At 41.3% G+C, this 26,000-nt stretch overlaps 5 protein-coding genes across 5 annotated transcripts; 3 read left to right on the plus strand and 2 right to left on the minus strand.

The window, feature by feature from the left end:
• Positions 1-247: 247 nt before the first annotated feature.
• On the plus strand, positions 248-10,506 carry LOC132783876 (serine/arginine repetitive matrix protein 2). The gene is made up of 7 exons (XM_060789183.1): positions 248-1,395; positions 2,102-4,354; positions 4,590-8,799; positions 8,990-9,069; positions 9,647-9,775; positions 9,844-10,032; positions 10,108-10,506. Exons 1-6 carry the CDS (start codon positions 970-972, stop codon positions 10,003-10,005), a joined length of 7,260 nt encoding a protein of 2,419 aa, XP_060645166.1. The 5' UTR covers positions 248-969; the 3' UTR covers positions 10,006-10,032; positions 10,108-10,506.
• Positions 10,507-10,729: 223 nt separating this feature from the next.
• LOC132783877 (dihydropyrimidinase-like) lies at positions 10,730-15,375 on the minus strand. Its single transcript, XM_060789184.1, has 10 exons — positions 15,266-15,375; positions 15,033-15,185; positions 14,840-14,980; positions 14,729-14,778; positions 14,162-14,436; positions 13,953-14,099; positions 13,168-13,391; positions 12,870-13,105; positions 11,660-12,133; positions 10,730-11,595 (listed from the first exon to the last, which is right to left on the minus strand). Exons 2-10 carry the CDS (start codon positions 15,173-15,175, stop codon positions 11,516-11,518), a joined length of 1,770 nt encoding a protein of 589 aa, XP_060645167.1. The 5' UTR covers positions 15,176-15,185; positions 15,266-15,375; the 3' UTR covers positions 10,730-11,515.
• Positions 15,376-15,897: 522 nt separating this feature from the next.
• LOC132783944 (beta-catenin-like protein 1) lies at positions 15,898-18,671 on the plus strand. The gene is made up of 4 exons (XM_060789274.1): positions 15,898-16,006; positions 16,074-17,525; positions 17,584-17,779; positions 17,848-18,671. Exons 1-4 carry the CDS (start codon positions 15,977-15,979, stop codon positions 17,931-17,933), a joined length of 1,764 nt encoding a protein of 587 aa, XP_060645257.1. The 5' UTR covers positions 15,898-15,976; the 3' UTR covers positions 17,934-18,671.
• LOC132783946 (succinate--CoA ligase [ADP-forming] subunit beta, mitochondrial) lies at positions 18,004-22,479 on the minus strand. The gene is made up of 9 exons (XM_060789276.1): positions 22,461-22,479; positions 22,316-22,405; positions 21,640-21,743; positions 20,345-20,497; positions 20,118-20,280; positions 19,790-20,054; positions 19,121-19,545; positions 18,880-19,049; positions 18,004-18,178 (listed from the first exon to the last, which is right to left on the minus strand). Exons 2-9 carry the CDS (start codon positions 22,382-22,384, stop codon positions 18,148-18,150), a joined length of 1,380 nt encoding a protein of 459 aa, XP_060645259.1. The 5' UTR covers positions 22,385-22,405; positions 22,461-22,479; the 3' UTR covers positions 18,004-18,147.
• A 150-nt stretch (positions 22,480-22,629) lies between these two features.
• On the plus strand, positions 22,630-25,665 carry LOC132783947 (myosin-11-like). The gene is made up of 7 exons (XM_060789278.1): positions 22,630-23,184; positions 23,243-23,356; positions 23,436-23,540; positions 23,600-23,704; positions 23,795-23,902; positions 24,140-24,636; positions 24,688-25,665. Exons 1-6 carry the CDS (start codon positions 22,783-22,785, stop codon positions 24,311-24,313), a joined length of 1,008 nt encoding a protein of 335 aa, XP_060645261.1. The 5' UTR covers positions 22,630-22,782; the 3' UTR covers positions 24,314-24,636; positions 24,688-25,665.
• Positions 25,666-26,000: the final 335 nt, after the last annotated feature.

A 26,000-nucleotide genomic window follows, 5' to 3' on the forward strand; every position in this document is an offset into this window, starting at 1 on the left:
CTTTAATTCGAAAATATACCACTTTCGCATTTAAAGGTAACGGTAGTATATTAATTGGCAAATTTTGTCCAATCCGGTCGGTACAATTTTTAATTGATATTGTATTAGCTTTTCTCTGCTCCAGAATGTGTAACATTCAAAGTGATTTAAAACTACGTTTTTATTAATAATGTACTATATATTTTCCAATAAATTGGTCACACATTTTCGAAAATGCCATTTTATATCGATAAGGTCTATCGAAATTTTCATACAAACGGGATGGCACTGTCGTAAAATTAGAAGTTTTCAATATATTTAATTTGCGAAATTTCTACAAATAGTTTAACAATATGCATCTTGACTACCAATATTGGATAATCCTTGTGACTATCGATGAATGAATTTATTTACAATAGTGGCCAAAGACGATAAATTCTTTAGTTGGAATCGCAATGTTTCTGTGTGCGTAAATAATTGTAAGAAAAAAATTGTTTGCTCAATTTTAAGCGCTAGAAAATCCCAAATAGTTGCTCATTAAACAAATGTTTGATAGCACTACAACGCGAGCTCTGTTTATATTCGTCGTACAAATAAAAAATGCAAACTTTTTGTGAATAGTTAAAATTCAACAGTTTTGAAAGTGCTGCAAATTGCCAATAGTTTGACAAGCACTGCGGTTCGAAAAACAGTTTCAGACGCCGTCGTCATGTTGATGCGAACCGATTACAATAGCTTATTCGAAAAAACATATCGATAGGTTTGCGTAAGCGCAGCCAACTTAACATAAAATGTAGTTGCGAAGAAGTAGAAAAATCGTATATATGAACAAGGAGTAAAAATCGAAAATAAACATAGAATACATGCAAATGCACGATTATAATACGCGAAACAAGTGGAGCCAATCAAGCGGAAAATTGTAAATAAAATTAAAGTCATTAAAAAGCAAACACACAACCACAACAGCAGCATTTACGGCGTTGCATCAGCATGTCGGATTCCGGCGACTGCAGCGATGCAGAAGAGATGAATCAGCCGTCTTGCAGCAGGAATAATAATAATAATAATGCGTCGAATGAGCGCGAGAAACGTAATCGACGCATCATCATGCGCATCGAAGTGAACGATGCCGATGACACGGATTCCTTCTCGAGCAACAGTGACAGTGAAACCACTAGCAACTCCCCTTCTCCCTCTGCTGCTGCCCCATCCGTGAGCGTCGATGTTGTTGACCTTGCGTCGCGGCCATCATGCGCATCAATGTATCAACAGCAGCAGCAACGTCGCAGCAATCGCTTGAACGCTCGGGAGGATGTCACTTCCAATGGGGCGACGAGAAGATCGGCACGACAAGTAAGACGACGTCGCCAGTTGGACAACGATGATGCGCAGAATGGCGTCTCTAGCGGCAGCGAAGTAAGTACCATGACTGCTAATAAGATTCAGCAAAGTGGATAAAGCATATATATTCTTATTGTCGTGTTTGTTCATCATAGAGACAATAGATGAAACTATAATTTTTGTGGAAAAAACTTGTTAAGTTTTCACGGAGTTTAAGTTTGCCACTACCCGCTCCAATATACAATATTTGAGTTAAAGTATTAAATTTTGGAGCATTCACCAACAACAATCATTCGAAGATTTCTGAAAATTTGCTAACTGTCGTTCAACAAATTTACAGCAGCTTTGTGTAATGCTAAAATTTAATAGTTTTTTTTAAATTATTTATTTTGTTACTGGTTAGGTGAACAGTCTTTAAAAAGAACTTTAGTGGCAATATTAATACTATCTTGGAAACAATTCATTTTTAATACTAATACATTCGGTTTTCAGCATCCATCGAATAAAAAATTAATAACTAAAATAGAGAATTACAAAAACTTCACTACATAATAAAGACGAATTATTAAGGACTCATTTTAAATAGTCTAGGCCAAAATTAAAAAAACTCCCTATCGGGCGTATAATATGTACTATCAAAGTAACAGCCCTATAGCTCTTACCACAATTACTCAGTACAGTATTGAATTATATGCTTATCTTTCTTTGTTTGTCTTGCTTATTTCATTGACTATTGCAATAGTTGACTAATTAAATATTTTTCTATTTATTTATCCCTTAGATTGAAGAGCGCAACACGCGAACGCGCCGCTTGAGAGTGAACGTATCGGAGGACGAAGCCCAAAGCGATACAAAGAAGTCAAGAACAACAGCAGCGGAAGATCTCGATGCCGGCGCCAATTCGGATAGCAGCAACAGCAGCAGCAATGAGCTGCTCGAGAAATGCCCCATCTGCCTGCTCACATTTCGCCAGCAGGAGATCGGCAAACCGGGCACTTGCGAGCACTTGTATTGCGCCGTCTGTATCGAGGCGTGGGCTAAGAATGTCAAGACCTGCCCCATTGACCGCATCGAATTCGATCGCATCATTGTGCTCGACAATTACGAGCGTCGTCAAGTGGTGCGCGAGATACGGGTCGATTTAACAAGTTCACACAAAGAGCTTATTCTCGACGAGGACGATGAGGATGGCGCTGCCGCTGATGGGGGTGAGGAGGTCACAAATTGTGAGATATGTAATCGGCCGGATCGTGAAGATATTATGCTGTTGTGCGACAGTTGTAATCAGGGATATCACATGGATTGCTTGGATCCGCCGCTATTCCTAATACCCGAAGGTTCCTGGTACTGTGACAACTGCATTGACTCCCAGGACGAGAACGATGACGAAGCGCTCGAGTTGGCTGAGGATCTGCACACACTCTACGAGGACTTGCGTGGCATGGGGCTGCCCGACACACGGTTGCGTGTGCGTCAAGTGCAACAACCGCGCATATTGCGCACACGGCAGAACGAACGCATTCGCGCCGCCGTCTTGCGGCACACACGCACCAGCTCCTCCAACACCTCCACCACGACCACAACAACGACGACCACAAGACGCAATCGCAGCAGCACGACAACGCGCACCACACGCACGACTAGCAGCAGCACCACAACGCGCACCAGACGTGGCACACAGCAGAGACGCTCGCGACGACGCACACGACATCGCACCTTCGTGGTGGAGTATGATCTCAACAATTTCGATGAGAAGTTTGCGGCCAAGACGAGCAAAAAGGTCATACGACGTCGCCGCAAACGCAAATCCACGCGACGCAGTCGCTCCACAGCAGCAGCCGCTGCCAGCGATGGAGTGCGAATGACGGCCAGCAGAAGGCTGGCGGAGCAGCTGGGTGTTAAGCTGGACGCGGCTCATGGCTCGCATTTGGGTGGTGGCAATGCCTCGAGCTTTTCGCTCTTTGGCGGGGCCAACGATTTGGAATACTTTTCGGACAGTGACGAGGGAGCCGTCGGCGGCAATTTGGCAAGTGGCGGCGGCGGCGCAGCAACTGCTGTGCAATCTGCGGGACGTATTGCTGGCTTGGGCTCGCAACGCAATCGCAAAGCTTTGCTGATGGGAAAATCCCGAACATCGACGGCGACAGCAACGGCAGCAGCTGGCGATGTGCTGAGCAGTATTTTGGATATGCAGGATCGTTGGCATGGCGCCACACGCAATCTGAGCAAGGTGCACATCAATGCCGATGGCAGTCTTAATCTGCCGCCACAACGCAACACCTCAGCAACGGCGGCGAGTAAAGCGAGCAGCAGCGAGATTACAGAGGCGCCGCTGTATCAACGCGGCGGCGCTGGACCTAATTTCGGACGAGGCGGTGGAGGAGGTGGCAACTACAATAATCGCTACAGTGGCGGCGGTGGTAACAACAATAGAAACAATTATCAAGGTGGTGGTGGAGGAGGAGGTGGCGGAAGTGGAGGAAATGCAGCAAGTGGCAATCAGTATCAGCGGCACTCTGGCGATAACAGCTCCAATAATGCCTCCTCAACCGGTAACACAAACTTTACGCCCTTCAACATACGCTTTAACACGCCCAACCAACAGCAGCAACAGCAACAAAATCAACAACAGCAGCAACAACAACAGCAACAGCAACGTAATCAGCATGCAACCCGCCAATCCCCGTTTAACTCGACCGCCAGCTCAGTGCACAGCAGCTTCCCACAGCAGCCACAACGTCAGCCACTCTTTGGTGGTCTGCCGGCGCCCATCAATGCGCCAGTGTCGCTGGCGCCCCGCATCTCGATGCCAGCGGTGTTATCGGTGCCACCGCCACCGGCGCCGCCGCCCAATCTCTCCTGGAACAGTTCGCTGTTTAAATTGAATGCGGACTATGCGAACAAAACTACAGCGGATAAGGACGACGAGGATGACGACGACAACTGTCCAAATTTCTCGATATATTCGCAAGAATCGCAAGCAGTCGCTACAGAAATGTTTGCACCACAAACGGCTGCGAAAAGCGCCGACAAGGTATGTCCCCATCATCCTTTGTAGCACTATGAAAAATGGCAAGCTGTCCGAAAGTAAATTGGGTGGGGTTAAAGAGCTAGACTAGAGAGCGAGAGCTAGAGGAAGAGCAAGACCATAGATCGCTGTTCTACCATTCCTCAGTTAGCTTAAAGCGCATCCTTCTTGGCATACTAACCGTGATTTGTTATTTCTTCTTTCTTTCAATTTCACCAACTATATTTTCCACTTACCTCAGGATGACGACGAAATGAATGAAGATTTAGTTCAATTAGACGATGACGATGACATACCACTGCCTCCCGAGCCGCCAGCGCAAGTCGATAAACCCGCCACTGCAAGTGGAAACGACACCGCTGGCAGCGATCTCTACGAGCCAGAGAATCCCACAGATGAGCCCGATGACGATGACGCCGACGAGGGCAATGATGATGAACAGCAGGGTGCTGTTGCTGCCAAAGAGGCAGACAAAGGTGAAAAAGGTGACAACGAGGCAATGACTGCAGCTGCCAAAGAAACCGCCGCCACGGCCGCTGATGATGATGATCAGACGAAGACGCGCAGTACGCCAAGTCCCACGCCCAAGGATGCACGCACTGCGGATCGAGGTAAAGGCGTCTTGGAGCTGTACGATGATAGCGATTGGGAGGAACTCGAGATCGATAGACCTAAGGAGTTTGAAAAGGCGCTCGCTGAGGAGTCAACAACTCCAAAGCGACCAGCGAACGAACCTGCTGCCAATGAAGAAGATACTGCGGCTGGAGGTGCAGTCGTATCAACATCAGCGAAGAATTCAAGCAGCGAATCTGATCCCGATCGTTCCTATACACCGTGTCTGGATGAGAAGACGCTGGAAGAAGAGGCGGCTGCCGCAGGGCAGCAGCAAGAAAAGCGCGATGAGAGTCAGCAAGGCGATGCTAAGAAGAGCGATGCGAAAAAGTCCTTGGCGGACAAGGATAAAGAGAAGGAAAAGGACGCCGATGAGCAGCAGAAGCGTGCCGATGGCATTGGCGCCGAACTCATCTCCGAGGACGAGAACTTGACGAACGAGCATGAAGCCAAACGACGCAGTCGCAGTCGAAGTCGCAGCAGGAGTCGCAGTCGGCACCGCGGCAATGACGCCTCGAAATCGAAGAGGAGCTCAAAGCGCGGTGGCAAGGAGAATGCTGAGACGTTTAAAAAGGTAGGCAAGCGGCGGAAGGATCGCAACTATCGTGGCGACAAGCAGCAGGATCGCAGCCGCTCCCGCCGACGCTCGGGCGGCTCACGCAGCTGCAGTCGCAGCCGCAGTCGAACGCCTCGCAGCCGATCGCCGCGCAGTCGCAGTCCACAGCAGCACCAACGTAGTCGCAGTCTCAGCAAGCGTCGACGCCACAGTCGCTCTAAGTCGTACTCGCGCTCCCGCAGCAACTCGGGTGGACGACAGCGATCCACGTACCGTGGACGTGACTTTGCCACCCGTGGTGGCGGATTTGTGCGCGGTCGTGGTGGCGCTCGTTACAGCTATCGCAATCAGCCGTATCAGAGTCGCAGCAGCTATCAGCAATCCTCCTATTCACAGCAGCCACAGTCGCAGTCCTATTCGCAATCCTACTCCAATCAGGGACAGCAACAGGGTCAATACAGCAACTCCCAACAGCAGCAGCAGCAGTTCTATCAGCGTCCCAAGCGCCGCGAGCTGCCGCGCTACGATGTGCGCAACGTGGTCAGCGCCTCGCGTCACCAGCAAAAGGATCGCTATGGACGCGATGCGACGCGTGGCGCACGCAGTCGCTCCCTGAGCTTTGAACGTCGCCAGGCATCGCGCAGTTACTCGCGCAGCTCGTCGCGCTCGCCCAGCGTACGCTCTGCATCTCCAAAACGTTTCCGCAGTTTCAGCATATCGCCCTCTCCTCCCGCCGCTGGTTTAGCTGGCCATCATCATCCGCATCAGCATCATCACCAGGAGGCGGGCATGCGCCGTCGCTCCGTATCGCCCATTGGGCGACGCTTTAATCGTTCGCCATCGACGTCGCAACCACCGGCTTTGGCCATGCACCAGCTGCATCCACGCAGCAACAGCGGCATCTCATTGCGCTCACGTTCACGAACGCCAGCACGCATAAATGGTGGACGCAATCTGTCGGGCGGTGGCGCAGTGGGCGGGGGCAAGCATTCGCCGGCGTATTCGCCTCGGTATACGCCGCGCTTGAGTCGCAGTCGCAGTCGCTCAAAGTCGCCGCGCAAGAAGAAGAAAAAGAAGGGCGACAAGAAGAAGAAGAGCAAGAAGCGTGCCGCCAGCAGCAGCCCGGTGGGACGTCATCGACGCATCTCACGGCAGCGCGATCCCTTCGACGATGACGACGACGATTTCCTCGCACCGCAGGTGAGCAAGAAATCAAAGAAATCGCTGGTGGGCATGGGCGCAACACACTGGTCGCCATCGCCTACGCCCAGTTTATCGGGAGAGCCGCATATGAATTTCATGGGCGGCGACAAGCCCGGCTCGTGGACACCGCCATTGGGAACGCCAAGAGGCGGCGCACCTGGAGCTCACTATGGGGCGGAGATCTCGTCGCGACGCAGCTTGACGCCCGTGCTGGGCAAGAAGGTGAAGACGAAGCGCGGGGACAAGAGCAAGAAGAAAAAGAAGCCGTTGGAGAAGCGCAAGGAGAAGAAACGCAAGCGCCACACAATGACACCTGAACCGATGCCATCAAAGGAGGTCTTTGCCTCGGGCAACAACATACTCGTTAGTGTTAGCTTCAACAAGGAGGCGACGAACAGCAATACTGCCTTGGCTGGCACGGCACAACAGCAGCCACAACAGACGGTGGTCACACTGCCACCGACACGGGATGAGTTCCTCATTAATCGGCGCACCAGCATCGATCGGCTCAACACCAACAACAGTAGCAGCAACAACAACAGCAGCAGTGCGAGCAATAGCAAAAAATCGAAACGTAAACGCAAGAAACTCGATGCGAAACCGGTGGCCATCATCGATCTGGAGCGTTCGCCATTCCAAGTGCATCAGGAGCCCGCCGACGTTATTGTGCTCACTGACAGCGAGGATGCCAACGAGACGCAGCTGCACTTGCGACGCGAGCGACGACGCAGCAGCGCCGCCTCGACGGCAACTGATCAGCATCAGTTGATGCGCGAGAACGGGCAGCTTGAGAAGACGCCGCCAGCGGATTGCCTGGAGACCATCATGGAGACGTCGTACGAAACGTTGACGCAGACAACGGGACCAAAGACGCCGCCGGAACCGCATCTGGTCAAGTTCAATTTACCCGCCAAAAAGCAGCACAAGGTGCGCAACAATCCGTTGCATGACGATGCCGACGATATACACTCGGCCGATGACATGGACACCGGCTGTTCCATGCGGAATGCCGTCGACAGCGAGCCCCAGCAGCCGCATGTTAACGATGGCCTAATCTCAGCGCAAAAAATTGGACCCAATACGCCGCCAGAGTCGGGCCCCTGTTCGCCGGATGCCTACGATCCGTTTGAGCCGACAAAGTCCCCGTCATTGTCGCCACGTTCGCCAACGCCGACGCCAGCGCAAGGTCTCGAGCCGTTGGGCGGTGCTGGCAGCAGTGCCAGTGGGGACAAGATCGAGGCACAGCAGCAACAACAGCAGCAGCAGCACAACAACAGCGATGAGCTGGATGTGAGTGTAAGCAACACATCGAATTTGTCCAGCGCCAGCAATCCGAGCAATACGCAAGCGAATGCGAATTCGAGTGGTGTCATCAATCCCGTCGATCTGGTGATGGCGCTGATGAGCAAACCGAACAGTGGCAGCCTGCAGCAGGAGTTGGGCAACAAGTCCTGCGATGTTAGCGCCTCTGTTGCCTCCACTCAGTATCTCAACAGCACCACGCTGAGCAGCACGTTGGCGGTATCGTCGTCCGCGTGTGTGGCTGCTGATGACAAACCACCTGCGGATAACTCAAACACCATCACTGTGCTCTCGAATGTGCTGCTCTCGAGCAGCACCGTTGTGTCCTCCTCATCCTCCGCGCAGCATATACCCGTCATATCAAGTCCACCAGCGAGCACGCTCAGCCGCAAGCTGCCCAAGACGGCCGGCGGCAGCGTGGCCAGCAGCAGCAGCGGCATGGCAACGAGTAGCGCCACATTGCGCAACGGCAACACGGCTGCAACTGGTGGAGGTGGCGCAGCTGGATTGGATGACTCTTTCAACATGGACATTGAGAGTCCTTACTCACCGGGCTCGGCAGACTATGAGGATTTGTTTGAGCCGCCACCAGATGGTAATGCTGCGGGCGCCATCAGGCGCTCCAAGGGCAGCGGCAAAGCGGAGATGTTCGACAATCTGTTTGGCAGCAGTTCGCCTGTGGGACAAACGCGACACTCGTCGCGTTTCAATAATGCTGGTGGCCGAAAGCAGCAGCGGGGCAACAACAGCAAAGCCGAGCGTAAATCGAAAGCTAAAGGTGGGTGACTCTGTTAATTAATCTTTTTGATTTCGAGATACAGGAGAAATGCCAAGAACCATTCTAGCACTTTGTTAAACCCAATTTTAATTTGCTTAAAGGCAGCTCTGTTCACTTGTTTGCCATTTTTCTCCCATTTCCAATATTTGATCGCATTTTAAATAACAATCAATTCTCATTGCGATTGCAGGCGGCAAAGCGACTGAGGACCATGGCAAACTATACGATGATGTGCCCAGTTCAGCCGTAGATTTGCAAAACAAGGATAGGGTGAGTAAATCACATATACAAACATCCAATATGTTTAATTTCTATTGAACTAAATTATGAGCAAAAAATGAATTATTTCCGTGAAAGTTTAGTAAATTTGCATACACGAATCGATAATGGTTTAAAAGCGCCTCTTAACTCCTATTGTTTGGGCTTTGCGTAATTAAGAAAGTACTTTATTAATATGTATGTATAATCCCAACTTTAATGGGACCCTTACGAATTTGAATATAACCTAAAACTTTACGTTCTAATAAAGTTAAAAAAGCAACTCTTAATAATACATAAATAATTGATAATAAACTTCCAATTAAAGATATAATTAGTTCTATATAAAACAAGTATTTGAAAAAATACTTATACTTACTCTAAATTTATTGAAAAATAGGTCACTTGACTAAAAGTGTACCGCAAATATATTAAAATATACCAAAGGCTATATTTGGTATATCGGTAGTACTTACAAATTTTGTTTTTTAAATTGTCAATAATACAATTTCATTAAAAATTGTAATTGTTTATATATCACAAAGTGATATTTTCAAAGCATATTTTAATAAATTTCGTTCTTTCACAGTTTTTGTGCAAGTTGAATCGCCAAGAACGCGTTGTGGAGGAAGTGAAACTGGTATTAAAACCGCATTTCAACAAAAAGGTGATTACAAAGGAGGATTACAAGGATATTATGCGACGCGCTGTACCCAAAGTAAGCGAACTCATCAATCCGCTTCCATTTAGCAAATTGACTAATTCATTTTCTATTGTATCTTTCAGATTTGTCACAGTCGCTCTGGTGAAATCAATCCACATAAAATCAAAAATCTAATTGATGCGTATGTCAAGAAATTCCGCGCTAAGCACAAGAAGTTGAGTGTGCTGAATACGGGACAAGTGAGCAGCGCCGTCAAGTGTGCCGCATATTTAAAGAAGCTATAAGCAAACGAAGGGCGAAGGTGGGGGGCGGTAGGTAGACAAATATTGATTTGATCCCAATGACGTTGTTATTAATGCGTATTTTTTTGTGTTTCCTCATGACAGCGTTTTCTTAACAAATCACGCAACATCGTTTAACGGCCGCATGCATTCCTACGCCTCCATCAATCACATCAATCGCCACCCGTAAGCGCAAATACATAGAAAACAGATACAGAAAAGAAGAATTGTCTTTGCTATTGAAGTTTAGTTCTTAAGTCAATTTTAGGTTACATTACGAATGATTTTAGTATTTAAGCCAATTCAGAAGTGAAAATAGGTCATAAGCAGTAAAAGTCTTTATCAACTCCCTTCTCCTTCTTTGCTTTTTTCGTTTCTTTTAGCCCACCAGAATTACGCAAACAGTTCAATTAAATATAACTCATGGAAATTAGTTGATTAGTTTTGTTTATTCATATATGGCTTTTATAATGATTATAATACTGTTTTGCAAGAATGAAGAAATGTAAGTAGAAGTTAGGCTGGCGGGCAAAACAAAATACACAATGTATTTTAGCTCTGATAAGTTAATCAAATCGATTACAATTAAATTATTACTTCACCCAATACATACATATGTATCGCCACACACTCACACACCTTCACCTATGTATGCTTTAGTTGAGATGCAGCAGATGATATTTTAACATATTACATTTATTATTATCTCTATTGACCAATTTTGAAATTTGTGTTAAATATTTTACGCATAACTACCGTCAACTCCTCAAGTAGATGACATACTTAGGTGTATTTTATTCGCAACGGAATAATAAATGTATATTGTTAAATCAACCAACCAATATGAATGTAATTATGTATCCAGCATAAATGTATATTATAATAAATATATTGATTTAATATATAATATAAATGTACTAGAATGAAACTCTTGATTCTTCATAGTTTGTCAATCATAACTTTTAAATAAAGAGTGCATAACTATAACTTAACATTAAATCAAAACAATACATTTTGTTTTTTCTTTGTTTTTCGGAAATTGTGGATGTTAATATGCCATTTTCGAATTTTTCAATTATTATCTTTTGAAAAATTACAAATATTGAACATTTTACGCTCAAAGATTAAGTTATCTTATGAAATCGGTGGATTGGTTATGAAGGCTCTTAAGCTCTGACTACGAAGTGTTTTTTAGATAATCCCTTAAATTGACGTCTGACTGCAGCACAATTCTCGTATAAATAATCGGACAAAATTCCTCTTTTGTTGAAAAGGATAAATGCTGTGAACACATTGTTTAAGTGAATCGACATTAACTTGATTCAATTTAAAAAGATTCTTAACTTTTGCTAAATATAAATTTCAGCTAAATCAGTCTGATTGGGCTACAAATTAATGGCAGATATATGAATGAAATATTATAATACTATTGAAGCTAAGTATATAAATCTAAGCTATAATGATCTATGAATCGTCGAGCATTGTGCGAGTTTCATTCCATCTTTTTTGGAATTTACCAAAATCCGGAAGATTTACCGCCAGGAGGATTCTTTACTTTAATGCTGGATCGCACTCCCGAGTTATCGAGTTCCTCTGTAATAAATAAATTTAATGAACTCAGATAAACGTGGGATTGTTGTTTTACGCTGTAGCTCACCGCTAATTGAAAATGATGATTCCTGCAAATCACGCTTGCCATCGACACGGCCGCGATTTGAGGGAGTGCTGCAAATAGAACCCTCTCCTGGCATCGGTAAATTGCCAGCGATCATTGCTGAGATGGGCTCATGTGCCGGTATTTGAATGTCTAGCTCTGCAAACTTTTTACTCAAGCCACCATTATGATATTCCTCTTGAGGTGGCTCCTCAGTTGGCTGCACTTTTCCCTCGATAATGTCATAGACAAACGGCGGACGCACTGCCATCGGTATAAAGCGACCAAATCCTTCGGCTACACGCACCACGCCATTCTCCGCACTGACGCGTCCACGCACCAGGACACATTCCGGAACACCGTGCACAGTCATGCCCTCGAAAATATTGTAGTCGCTAGCATGGTGATGGGTTGCTTTGGAAATGGTGCGTGTGGCCTGCGGATTCCATATGACAAGATCAGCATCCGAGCCAACCGCTGGAAAAAATTAAAGACATAGGAAATTATCATAAATGTGACTGTTTTATTGTTGTGTGTGTGTTATAATGATAGAAGTATAAGTAAAGTGAATTAAACATTCTAATAGAAGATAATATTTCTATCATTTTATTGTAGTTTAGTGTAAAATAGTGAAATAATAAGATATATTTCAATCAAATCTCTAAATAGGAATATATATTGAAGTTTAGAAGTATGTAATGTATTAAACAAGAATTTAAAATTTTATGGTGGTAATCACAACATCGAACTTAGTTATACGATTTAATCGAATCCATCTGTCTGTCAGTTCAAACACTGCGACATAACATATATTATAACTTTGTGCCGGCAGGAAATGTAAGTAACAGAAATAAGGAGGCTCTATAAAATATCCAACTGAGTCGATCCATGTGCGTCTGTCCGTCTGTCTGTCTGTCCGTATGAACACCTAGATCTCAGATTCTAAAAGAGATAGAGCTATCAATTTTTTTCGACTGTAGATTTCTTACTTGTTTTTTAATGTGATGTTAGAAAATTTCAATTAAATATTGTCTTCAGCACATAAAATTGGGTTAAAATCAGAAAATACATATTATATAATATATTGATTTTATGTATGTTGGATAAAAACACTATTTACTTTACATAATTCTATTCTTCAAAACTAACTTCAATGCTAGGAGTTTTCAGACATCAAAGTAATTTTATAATTTAAAATGATTTCCATACGTACCAATGCGTCCTTTTTGTGGATAAATATTAAAGATTTTAGCTGCATTTGTGCTGGTCACTGCAACGAATCTGCATGGATCGAGCAGTCCTTGATGTACTCCTTTCTCCCACATCAGCGACATGCGATCCTCGGCGCCATTAACGCCATTTGGAATTTTGGTAAAATCCCCTGAACCAGCTTCCTTTTGGCTTTTGTTAAAAGTGCAGTTATCGCTGCCAGTAACTTGCAAATCATCACTGTACAAAAGAATTAAATTGTTCTTCACAAACTGTAGAGTTAAACTAAAAATAATACTTACTAAGCCAAGGATTTCATAAGTTGCCTGGGTGTTTCGGGAGACATGCGAATGGGTGGGCTGGTAATAAAATAGATACGCTCCGATTTGCGCACTCCATTCATGCTAAGTCCAATGGATCTGGCCAAGGTCTCGCCAAAGACACAATAGCCACTGCGACGAGCACGACCCAGAATTTCAGCAGAGGATTTGCTGGTAACACCGGCCACATACAATGGTGTTTTCATCTAAATATGAATTTGAAAACTTGGTTATTGGTATTCCTTGAATTATTTATATAAACAGCATTGTGGAAAGTCGAAGTTAAATTAATAATGCGATGCTTTAAGCCAAGTTGCATCAGATACTTTCATGTCTGCAAGTGATTTAACAATAAAATCTACTTAAAACTGGCCATTATTATTTAAATAATAATTAAAAAGATAGCAATTGTCGAACCTTCACTAATAATAATAGTTAATTTCCTTAAAACAACATTTTTATTTGAGAGTTTAATCAATTTTAACTGTAAACCTTAATTTTTATATATGTACATATATATGAATGCAGTTGACGACTGACACTATTCCAAATACACTATTCCGTTGTACAAATATTTCTTCGGTAAATATGATACAAAACCTAAGCGGGTCTCTAGCAAAATTTTCTTCTAAGATTGGTTAATATGATTTCATGCTATACGATTTTACACACTTTGCTATGTCTTCTTTAAAGCGATCAAAATTTCAAACGCTCTATCTACTTGGGTTTAATTGTACTTCCAAATCCTTTACACAATACCAACTCACCTGATGAGCCAAAGTGCAGGCACGAAAAACAGCCTCCGCCTCAACTTCTTCCTGGCGGGAGAGTTCATGACCCTCAGGTCCGCGAATACCTTCGGCTAATAAATTCTTCGTGTTCTTAGCGATAATCTCGCCATTCTCAGCATGAACCTATGGATAATAAATTTAAATCAATCAAGTTTATAAGGTCATATGTATTTTTAAAACCTTACCATTGCCACACCATTCAGGCTTCGAATCTTTTCGAGCACATCTAAGAGTTCCGAATCGTTCAACATGTAGACTCCTTTGTCCGCCATGAACATCTTAAGCGAGTTGACGCCCAGTTCCTTGCATAGTATGGCAACCTCTTCAGACACAGACTTAGACCACCAGGTGATGCCCACATGGAGACCATAATCACAGCAGACTTTAGGATCTGCCCAGCTGCGCCACTTGTCATAGGCCTCCACCAAGGACTCATGTTTCTTGGGCAGCACACAGTCAACTAATAAAAAAGAATGTTTCCCAATATTTAGAGGCTCATAAAAAAGGGTACAGTAAAATAAGTTTAATAAAATATTCTGGGAAGTGTTTATTACTGGTAAGTTAAAAAAATGTTTGTACAATTTAAATTAAATAAACTAATAATAACAATTAAATAATAACTATTAAAATGTAAACCCTTATAAATAAGATTTTTCTTTACTAAGATAGCAATTTAAAAAATCACACAAAAAGATTATTGATTGGCTTTGTAGAAAAAATCAATTTCATTTCAATCTTAGATTATCACTTACTTATCATAGTTGTGCCTCCGGCAACAGCCGCTTTGGTGCCGCGGTAAAAGCTGTCGAACAATTATATGAAATGAATACAATGCCAGGAATTGGCGAGGGTGAAATACTTACTCATCCACAGCGACAGTGTCACCCACAGGGCGTTGCATATGTGTATGAGGGTCAATACCCCCCGGCAAAATCAACCGTCCTGTTGCATCGATGGTGCGCACACCTCCGGGAATTGTAATCTCACTTGCCGGTCCCACAAATCTGCAAACAGTTTTGTTAAAGTGTTTTCACTCAACACTAATAATTTTCGTACTTAATAATGCCATCCTCAATGTACACGTCTGCCTTGAAGCTTCTGTCGTGATTCACAATTTCGCCGTTTCGAATGTAAACTCGATTCTGGGCGCTCTGCAAATGAATGGGCACTTTTTTAACGGGTTTCGGGCTCTCTGACATGGTTGGATCTCTGTTTTGAGGAAGTTGCATTGGCACAGCTTAAATTATTAATGAACTTTAGATAAATAGATTTATTGAATTGACACAAACCCTTGTTTTTTCAGTTTCGTAAATCCGTGACTGTTAATGAACCGTTTAGTTGTAAAGACTTGAACTGTGTGGGGCTCGACCCTAAAGCGATTTGAAAGCAACCCTTAACCACACCTCGATTAAAGCATCTCTTCAATACCCTCTGCGCATGTTATCCACACAGTAGAGTATGACAAAGTTTAGGAATCGAATTACAATTTTCTGCAAATAATGTTTTTTATTGCATGCTACAACATTTTTAATTATTAATTTCTATTTATTGAATAGTTTTTTAATCTATGTATATAATAATATGCATACATTAAAAGGCATAATAAATATGTTACCATATTTTAAATATGTTTTAAAATTTTGGCTATTTAATTAATGTCGCGCCCAACATCTCATAAATATTAATTATCGAAAATTCTACTCTATTTCGTTATCGATATACACAATATTTACATTATCGATACAAATATCACTTAAAGTAAAAATATGTTTTTATGAACTTTACTTCGCAGTGGACTTTACTAAGAAATCTTAATATAACATCATATATAATATTAAATATTGTAGGTCATGAATACATAGTTTATTTGATTGATAATCAACTCAACTATCGATAACAAAGCGTGAGCACATTTGTATTTAAAGCGCAGCGATATTTGCCATTATCGATGTGAGTTTTACCAGGTAGCGTTGATGTTTATACAATTTGCTGGCTGAATTATGGATATTGGGGAACTCTTGGCATTTAAGGTAAGTAGTTATAACAAATGATATGAAAACCATTAAGAGTATTCATTATTGGCATCAATGGCAACAGCCCGAGCAGACACCAAAGCGACCGCATGAGGACGACGATGATTTCGCGCTGCCGGAGCCGGCGAGTGATATTGGAAAACGGGGCGGCGGCATCGATGAAAAGTCAAAGCGAATGCGTCGCATTGCGGACGCCAAGGAAACGGCCAACTACAGAAAGTCACATGACAGCAATGCGACTGGAGCGGGATCAGCCAATGGCAGTGCATTTGAGTTTGATCCCGAGCTCACAGAGGAGGAGCGTCTAAATATCTTAAAGTATGTTGAGAGCGAGGAAGCAGAGGGCGATGTGCTGGACGAACAAGGTCTGAAGAAGCTAATACTGGTGTTTGAGAAGCGCAATCTCAAGAACCAAGAGATGCGCATCAAATTCTCAGACAATCCCGAGAAATTCATGGACTCCGAGCTGGACTTACACACAGTCATTCAGGAACTAAAAGCTGTAGCCACAGTGCCAGATTTATACCCGCTGCTCGTGGAGCTGCATGGCCTCCACAGTCTACTGGAGTTGCTAGCACATCAAAACACAGATATCGCAGTTGCCGTCGTTGATCTGCTCCAAGAGGTAACTGATGTGGATATTCTGGGTGAAAGCAATGAGGGTGCCGAGTCCTTGATCGACGCGTTGCGCAAGGAACAAATATGTGCACTACTAGTGCAGAATCTTGAGCGGCTCAACGAACAGGTAAAAGAGGAAGCCGATGGTGTGCACAATACGCTGGCGATTGTCGAGAATCTAACGGAGATTGACGGGGAGTTTGTGCGCGAAGCAGCGATACAAGGTCTGCTGGCCTGGATACTAAAGCGTCTCAAAGGCAAATCGCCCTTTGATCCCAACAAACTGTATTGCAGTGAAATATTGTCCATCCTGATACAGACAGAGAACGATAATCGTTTGTTGCTCGGAACACTGGATGGCGTCGATGTATTACTGCAACAGTTGGCTGTCTACAAGCGTCACGATCCCGCCAGTAATGAGGAGCAAGAGTACATGTCCAATTTGTTCAATTGCATGTGCTCGGCGCTGATGGCGCGCGAGAATCGCGATCGCTTCCTCAACGGCGAGGGATTGCAGCTGATGAATCTGATGCTCAGAGAAAAGAAGATGTCACGCAATGGTTCCCTCAAGGTGTTGGATCATGCCATGGCCGGCCAGGATGGACGTGAGAATTGCAATAAGTTCGTCGAGATTCTGGGACTGCGCACCATTTTTCCACTATTCATGAAGACGCCCAAGCGTAACAAGCAGCGATTACTTTCAGTGGATGAGCATGAGGAGCATGTCTGCTCGGTGATTGCATCGATGTTGCGCAACTGCAAGGGCACGCAAAGGCAACGCATGCTGACCAAGTTCACGGAGAACGATCATGAGAAAGTCGATCGGCTGCTCGAGCTGCATCTTAAGTACTTGGCCAAAGTGGAAGCCATTGACAGAGAGATTGATCAGCAGCCAAAAGTAAGTTGAAATAGTATTCGACTAAATAGGAATGTATATATAGACATTTTTGTTGCAGGATGCGGGCATCGATGAAGACGAGGAAGCGGAGAATAATTATATAAAACGCTTGACTGGCGGTCTGTTTACGCTGCAGCGCATCGACTACATCTTGCTGGAGGTCAGCGCCACCACAGAAACAGTCAAGCAGCGAGTGCTACAAATTCTTAATTTGCGCAGCGCATCCATGAAAACCATCAGAAGCATTATGCGTGGTGAGTAGTTGATTTTTTTTTTTTATTAGTATTAGATCTGTGCAATAATAGATTTCTTCAAATTTCAGAGTACGCTGGAAATCTGGGCGATGGCGACACCGACTGGCGGGAACAGGAACAGACACATATTCTATCTCTAGTCGATCGTTTTTGAGGCAATAACCCAACAACCCAACTTTCCCTACCACACGCAAATAGATAAATAAATTCGCACGTCCATCAAATTTGGATTATTTCAAACAGAACTTTAGTTTTAGTTTATTGGTAATTTTGGTCAGTTTCTATGGAAAAGGGATCGAGGATCTAAGATCCTATTGGCGAATTTGACGTACATCTGGGGAATTCATGTTCTTGTATAGAAAATGCATTTACTCTTTCTTTGAATCATCTTTGCATTCTCTGGGGAAAAAATATTAATTATTGAAATTTGAAACAGAAATTGGAATCGATGCTAAAAAATGTTTTTGTAATAAATACAAGATAAAGAAGCTGAAAAGCATTAAAAGCAATTTCTACAGTTTGTTGATGTTGTGGTTGAATTTTTAATTTAAAGCAAACTAACTTAAAATAGCATAATACACTTTTCGTCTTACCACTTTTCAAGCAGTTTGCATTTCAATAAATTAAATGAGTTTTTGCAATAATCACGTTGACATTAGACCAGTTTTTGTTTGTTTCAGTTTTGGACTTTTACTAGTTATTATTTTCGTGCTAATAACAATAAATTTGTTTTTTACGCTTACAATGTTTCACAGGTGCAAAAAACTCTCAACTCTTAGGATTATTCGAAATTATAATATTTAGTTAATATGTAACACACTCTGGTTTGACCAAAGACAAAAAATATACTACAATCATGGTGTTACTCCATTCACAAAAAAGGTCAATAAAATTTTTGCAAAAATGTTCAATTCTTTGAAAGCGAATACGAATATCTCTCTCTAACTACGAAGCGATGAGTTTTAGTTGTAGTTGTAGTTTATGTAAATTGTATCTAACTTGTTGAGTAAATGTTTTTGTGTTCTATGTATTGGGCTCTAATATGGTTGACTTAGCCATTTATCGAGTTTGATGTTGTTCTGTTATTATTATTGATCTACTTCTGTGCATCGGGTATCTCGAAGTTCACATCCATATTCATCTCACGCGCAAGCTTGACAATTTGTGCCAAGTGGACAGCCATATCGGCAGCCTTATCCAAATCATCACGAGCCAGAATTTTCAAACCCGACGAACGAATCAGATCGCGGGCTTCCTTCACTTTGGTGCCCTGCAAACGAATAATAGTTTCATATATTTAAGTAAATTTACAAAATGATCTTTAATTATTAGCTGACTCACCTGCAGACGCACAACAATGGGCAAGTTCAGGTTCAGATCCTTGGCGGCAGCAATAATACCCTCGGCAATGACATCGCAACGCATAATGCCGCCGAAAATGTTGACCAATAAGCACATTACTTTCTTGTCAGAGGTAATGATCTTGAAAGCAGCCTTCACAGCCTCTGCGGTGGCACCACCGCCCACATCAAGGAAATTGGCTGGCTCGCCGCCGTATAACTTGATGATATCCATGGTGGCCATAGCCAGACCAGCGCCGTTCACCATGCACCCAATGGTGCCATCGAGAGCAATGTAATTCAAATTGTATTTGGCTGCCTCAACCTCTTTGGGATCCTCTTGGGTCCAGTCCCGCATGCTAAACAGCTCCTTTTGACGGAACTCGGCATTATCGTCGAAACGCAGCTTGGCATCGAGGGCAAAGACTATAAAACAAGGCAAAACATAATAACATGTCAAAAATAATGTCTTTCAATTGTTAATGCAGTACTTACAGCCTTTAAAGATTCAACAAACATCAACAGAGATAGCATTAGTTTGAACACATGAATACAAAAAAGTTAAGCAAAACAATGGATGAGATGAAGAGTTAGTTCATTAGTTAAACGACAATGAAGAGTTAGTTTGATTTGTTATAACGATGAGATTGCAGCAACAATTGCAACTTACAGCCAGACATGGCATCCTCGGCATAGGGATTGATCTCAACCAGAAGAGCATCCTTCTCCACAAACAGCTTGTACATGTTGAGCAGCATTTGAATGTGCTCATCGGCATTATCGTTCAGTCCAACTTTTTCGACTATTCTCGCCGCCTGTTCCTTAGTGAGACCGCTGGCAATATCGATGGGTTCGTAGATGATGGCATCGGGACTAGATGCGGCCACTTCCTCAATGTCAACACCGCCCTCCTTGGATGCAATCAAAACTGGACCCTGCACAAGAAAACAAACAAAAAAAGTAAATAATGTGCTTTATCAATGAGTCGTTTTACTCACGTTGAAAGCACGCTCCATCATGACGGCAAAGTAGAACTCGCGACGTGGGAATTTACGCTCGGCAACCATGACCTTCTTACAAAGTCGACCGGCAGCGCCAGTTTGCTTGGTAATCAGCAGCTGATCGATCATCTTGCCGGCGAGATCTTCTGCCGTCTCCGGACTGGAATAGAGGACAAAAGCAGGTCATTAAGGTAGTAATAAATTTCAAAATAATTTCGACTCACTTGTAGACAACGCGGACACCGCCCTTGAGTCCATTTTTGAAGGTTCCCTTGCCACGTCCACCGGCAAGAACCTGCGCCTTCAGCACCAGATTATCTGTTTTCAACTTTGTAGCAATCTCGCCGGCTTCCTTGCCATTCTTTGCGACGGCAAATCTGCAAAACACCAATTGAGTCATCGTTTAATAATTTGCGAAGCAATTTTAAAGTCCATTTGGATTTTTATGACCCACTGAACCGCAATACCAAGAGTTTATGACTGATAAAGCGGCACAGCGTCAGCAACATGTTATCAAATCCAGCACACAATCCAAAGTCTTTTTTGGCACATCAGCTGAGTGAGCGAATTTCGTTAAAGTTAATCATTTCATTTAAACGCTAGCAATCTATTCTAATTTTATACAGACGAGCTCATTAATGTCTGGGTTCCGTTTAGTAAAAATGTTATCTGGATTAACACCCATTTAACCCTTGAAACAGGTAAAACTTTCTTAAATCAATAAATATTTATTAATATATTATTAATATAAATTTCCATTTTCTATTGTGGTGCGATGGAACTAATGATAAGGTTTTTTAAAAACAGGTTATTAATCTATTTGTACTTATTTGTTTTATTTAGAAAGTGACAATTTGTTGGAAAGCTTTTTTCTAAAATTTAACCGATAATGGTTTACAAAACTTTCATAAAAATTCAATTAATCAAAATTGATTCAATGATGAATTTGTCCACACTTGAGAAAAATTCTAAATATAACAATTAATAAATACTCAGAAGTTGGAAACCTAGATCTCACACTTTTTACATAAATATGTATTTACTGAGATTTATTTCTTTAAAGTTCATCTTTCGGTTCGTAATTATATAAAAAACATAAAAGATTATGTATATTAGTTTTGTATTAATTATAATTATAAACAAAATCCTATTTGAACCATCGCTTATACTGGAGCATAAGAAACCTGCCTCAAATATTCTATCATTATATCTCATTGAGATAAATAAAATATATATACATATTTCAACTTGTCTAGCATATATGCCATTTGATTATAAATGATCTACGACAACACCTTTGCTCCCTACAATCTAGAATATATACATACATATGTACATATATAGTTTACTTTAAAGACAGACCGTTATCAGCGCTATCATCAGCTGTTTGTTGATCTGTACATGCAGCAAAATTAATGCAAATCAATTCCGGATTTGTTTACACATACTTTTGCTATTCAAAGTCCAATAAGAAGACATTGGTTGAACTTTGGACTCTGTGGATTCGATGTGAACTTACCGGGGAGTTGGGATGTTGCTTTCGTTAAGCAAAGTGTATGAGACATGTTCTTGCACATTGAGGTTTCTCGTCTGCTGCAGTCCAATGGGAGCGTAGCTGAGGATCTGTTAACAAAAAATTCCAATTATCGAAAAAGTCACGAGCTTCGAAAAAATAAAATCAAAAACAAAACAAATGACGCATAGCATATGTATGTAGTATACATTTGTTGGAGTGGGTCACAAAAAACGAAACGAGATTTGCAATCGAAGCGTCGCCATAACGGTGTTTTAACCGAGATGATAATCAAATCTAATTCGCGTAGATTTGGTTGGTTTAATTAGTGGGCTCGACAGCAACAGTTGACATTGCCATCCCATTGATAAAAGAAACCCACATAGCCGCTATTTGGCGGCTTTCAAGGTCTTATTTTTATCATCTCACATTGACAAGAATTGCGTCACACACACATACACAATTGATATTCATATGTACGCTTGTATGTGTTTCTGTAGAGTACAACAAAACGGATCGAAAATATCGCCGCTAGTCAGGTGGCTACTCTCTCTCTTTCTAATGAGTGAGCGAACGAGAGGCGCAACCTTGTCACATTGTTGTTGCCGTCTGCAGCTTTTTGCAATTATGTAAAATGTACGACTAATTTTCATGCATTTTTGAAACGTTGCACTGCGCTTACCTTTGCAACTGCCTTGGGTCTTACTGATTCGATGAGTGTACTGCCAGTACGTGCCAAAAACGAAGCCATTTTGGACTGTAATGTATCAAACTAATCTGAAATTTGCTGGAACTTATTTTCCACACACAAATAAATTCATACTCACTCACTTGCCAGCTAAAATACAATTGTCAAATTGTTATCGATTTTTTTATGTTTAGTATTTTTGTGCGGTCGCACAGTTTCAAACAGCTGACTGAGATTGTTATCGATACACGAGTAAGAACAATCGATAGAGTGGCTTCTGTTCTTTGCGTGCTATAACGACGGTTGGCTTAGAGTAAAAAAGAAGCCAAAAATTAATGAGTCACAAAATTAAAAGAAAAGTTTGAACGGACATAAATATCAATAAAAGAAATCATATTCATAAAATCATGTGCCCCTATCGTAATATAACATCGATATATATCGATTGAGACCAAATATTTATGGTTTCAAAAGCGCGGAAAAGTACCGTTTCTCCGTATTTTGGATACACGCGTTTTTACGTTTGGACAAAAATGGCTCGTCAACACAAAAATTCACAATTTCCGCTATTTAACTCGCATTTTGTTCCACAAATGTGGTTGAATGTACCAAGTACAACTTATGGCGGATACAGTTATCAACAATGTTTTGATCAAGCGAATTATAATTTATTGATGAATTCCATTTTGATGCAACAGCATGAAAATCAGCAGCTTCGAACCAAACTTCAAATTGTCGAAAAAAAATTGCTTTCGGAGATGTCGTTAAAGATTCACGAAATGCCGAACTGTGGTACTGAATGCGCTAAAAAGTTGCAGGAGAAAAATGAGAAAATCTCCATCTTAGAAGAAGAATTAACTAAGGTAAACATTTTATATATGTACATATATCGACAACATATTAACTTAATAATTGTAACAGATGATCGACAAATTTGGAAAGCTGGTCAAAAAAGATAGTGAGCTGCTGTTGGAAAACGTCAAGTGCATTCACGAACCAGAAGAAATCACGAATTTGAAACAAAAATTATCGGAGGTAATTTATTATGAGAATTTGTTATTTAAGTGAAAATGTTTATTTTATATTTCCCTATTATTTGATTCATATGGAATAGCTGATCATTAATATTGAAAATGAGCGTGAGGTGAATTCGGTAAACGCTAAACGCCTCTTGGAAAAAGAAGAAGAAATGAGCAATTTGGAAGCTGAATTAGCAGAGGTAATTTTTCAGGAGAATTTGTGTTATATTTATTAATTAATTTATTTTTTATGATATAGATGAAATATAAAATTGAAAAGGAGAGTGAATTAAAGAAAGAAAATACCATCCGTCTGCAAGAAAAGGAAGAGGAAATCGCCAATTTGGATCAACAATTATCGGAAGTAATTTTCGAAAAAAAATTTCCATATATCTTATCCCAGTTTGTTAAAAATTCGAAATTTTATTTATGCGTTTCTTTATGTATGAAATAGATTACGATTAGCATTGAAAAAGAGAGGGATATGAACAGAGAGGAACACACCAAATACCTTCATGAACAGGAAGAAGAAATAGCTAAATTAAAACAGGAATTATCAAAGGTAAATCTAAATTATTTATACTCATTTCCTATTTAGGAGAAGTAACGGAAAAGGCGAAGAAATTTAAAAGAACAATTATTAAAGGTAATTCTTAAATTTAAACAACCCTAAACAAAAACGATAAAGACAAACTTAGTTTAAAATCAGGTAAAGTTACTATTGATGGAACTGTTTTTAAAGATGTGACTGTTATTTGAACATAGTCGATCGTATCTTTCATTGCTTGTTATTTTTCAGCTCTCATCATATGTACAAGAACTCAATCGTCAGGTTCATGAGCGAAATGCTAAATTAAACGCCTTCAGTGTGATCAATGACATGCTTGTGTCCTCAATTGAATCACGCGATAAAACGATTGTTCAATATAAGAAAAAAACTGCAGAAAAACACAAAGGACACCTCGTCGTCTGATGTTGATTCGCTGCTTGGAAATCTTTCACCTTTACAGACCTCTTCGCCAGTTTTAAATGCAGTAAAGAATATCGAAAATTCCGGCTATAATCCGTTGCCTGAAACTCTTTCGACTCCCGAAGAATCGAATAGTCCAACACCATCAAATGCTTTACAGAATAATAAGGCGAAGAGCTCAACATCCAAATTGGATCCACGACCAAAGGAATTCGTGACTCCATCAATGCAGAGTTCTTTGAAGTCATGGAATGGTGCGCATAAGTGGCGTTTTGCCAAAAGAGCGGTGTTTGACATTGCAACACCTGAAGCTGGGAACACAACGGGTAAGACCCATGTCTGTTTATTGTTTATTCAATTAACCGAAATATTTTTAGAGTCCTGGACTTGCTTGCATTGTGATAAAAACACTCATCCCCTGAAATTTGTATCTTATACGGAGTACCGTCAACATTTAATTGAAATTCACAACGAGGTTTTAGATCCGGCCTTATGTGTAAAGTGTGGTTGGCGTTCCAGTAATGGGCTTGATCTCGACTTCCACATGTATAAGCAGCACCAAATCCCTTCGTTGTTTTATTCATTTTCAAAGAACGATTTTTCAACATCCCTCTTGGCAAAATAATTTCAAGTCATATCCTATGATATTATTTTCTTTATAACGATAACTTGAATTAGGTATTAACTTTAAGAAATATTTGAATACCAACTCAGGTTTACATACTACTTTTCTTATTATAATTAAACCTTAAGACTATTGAAGAAATGATATTAGTAACAATAAAGATAATTTCCATTGCGTTTAGGTTGATTTATTAAGAAAAAGAATTAATACCGAAGCAAATATTGATATATTCTAAATCGAATTAAGTTGCATTCAAAATTGAATCTCAAAAATTTAAGAAATATTGAAAAATGCATTCGAACATAATTTGAATCAATGACTTTTGCTTTCAGTTATAAAGCGTATCAATTTGTTTTTCCCCTTTTTTATTTTTTTTTTTTTTGGATTTTACATTGCTTGTTATGGTTGGACATACAAAAAAAAAATTACATCATCACATACATTAAACATACATACAATAAATTAGTTTATAATTACTACCATTTTTGAATAAAGATTTGTTATTAATTTATACTCGAATCTTGAATACTTTTCATCGTACGCTGTAAGAAAACAATCTAAAATGTAATCAGACTGTTTAATGTACAGCGTACAATTAATATAAACATTGAAAGAGATACGAAAATTGCACAATCGCTTCAATTAATTTTTTCGCTTAGCACTGACAATATTAAATCAGCCGCGGCATTGATTTGGTGCAAGCAAAGTATTAACTAAAGCGAATACATTTTCATTGAACCAAAATTACACATGTCTCAAATGTATATTTTGTAGCCTGTCCTGCACAGAGAAAAGTCGGTAGTTATATACATGAGCATGGGCAAAGATGGTTCAGAAGAAACGAAAGGAATATACGGTTTATAACATGGCAATGTTTTAGTTGCGTTTGCATTTTTCATTAAGCTCTGTGCCCAAATCCTAATGAAAAATACTAGGGAAAATACATGTTTGAATAACTCAATTTTGATGGCACATTGAATTTTCGATCACTGTTTTTGGGATAGCAGCAAAAACAATGCATCCAAAACGAAATGTACCTCAAAAGGAGAGTTATTTCAGGAGATA

Source organism: Drosophila nasuta, chromosome 2R, assembly GCF_023558535.2.
Source record: "Drosophila nasuta strain 15112-1781.00 chromosome 2R, ASM2355853v1, whole genome shotgun sequence".
Classification (NCBI taxonomy): Eukaryota; Metazoa; Arthropoda; class Insecta; order Diptera; family Drosophilidae; genus Drosophila; species Drosophila nasuta.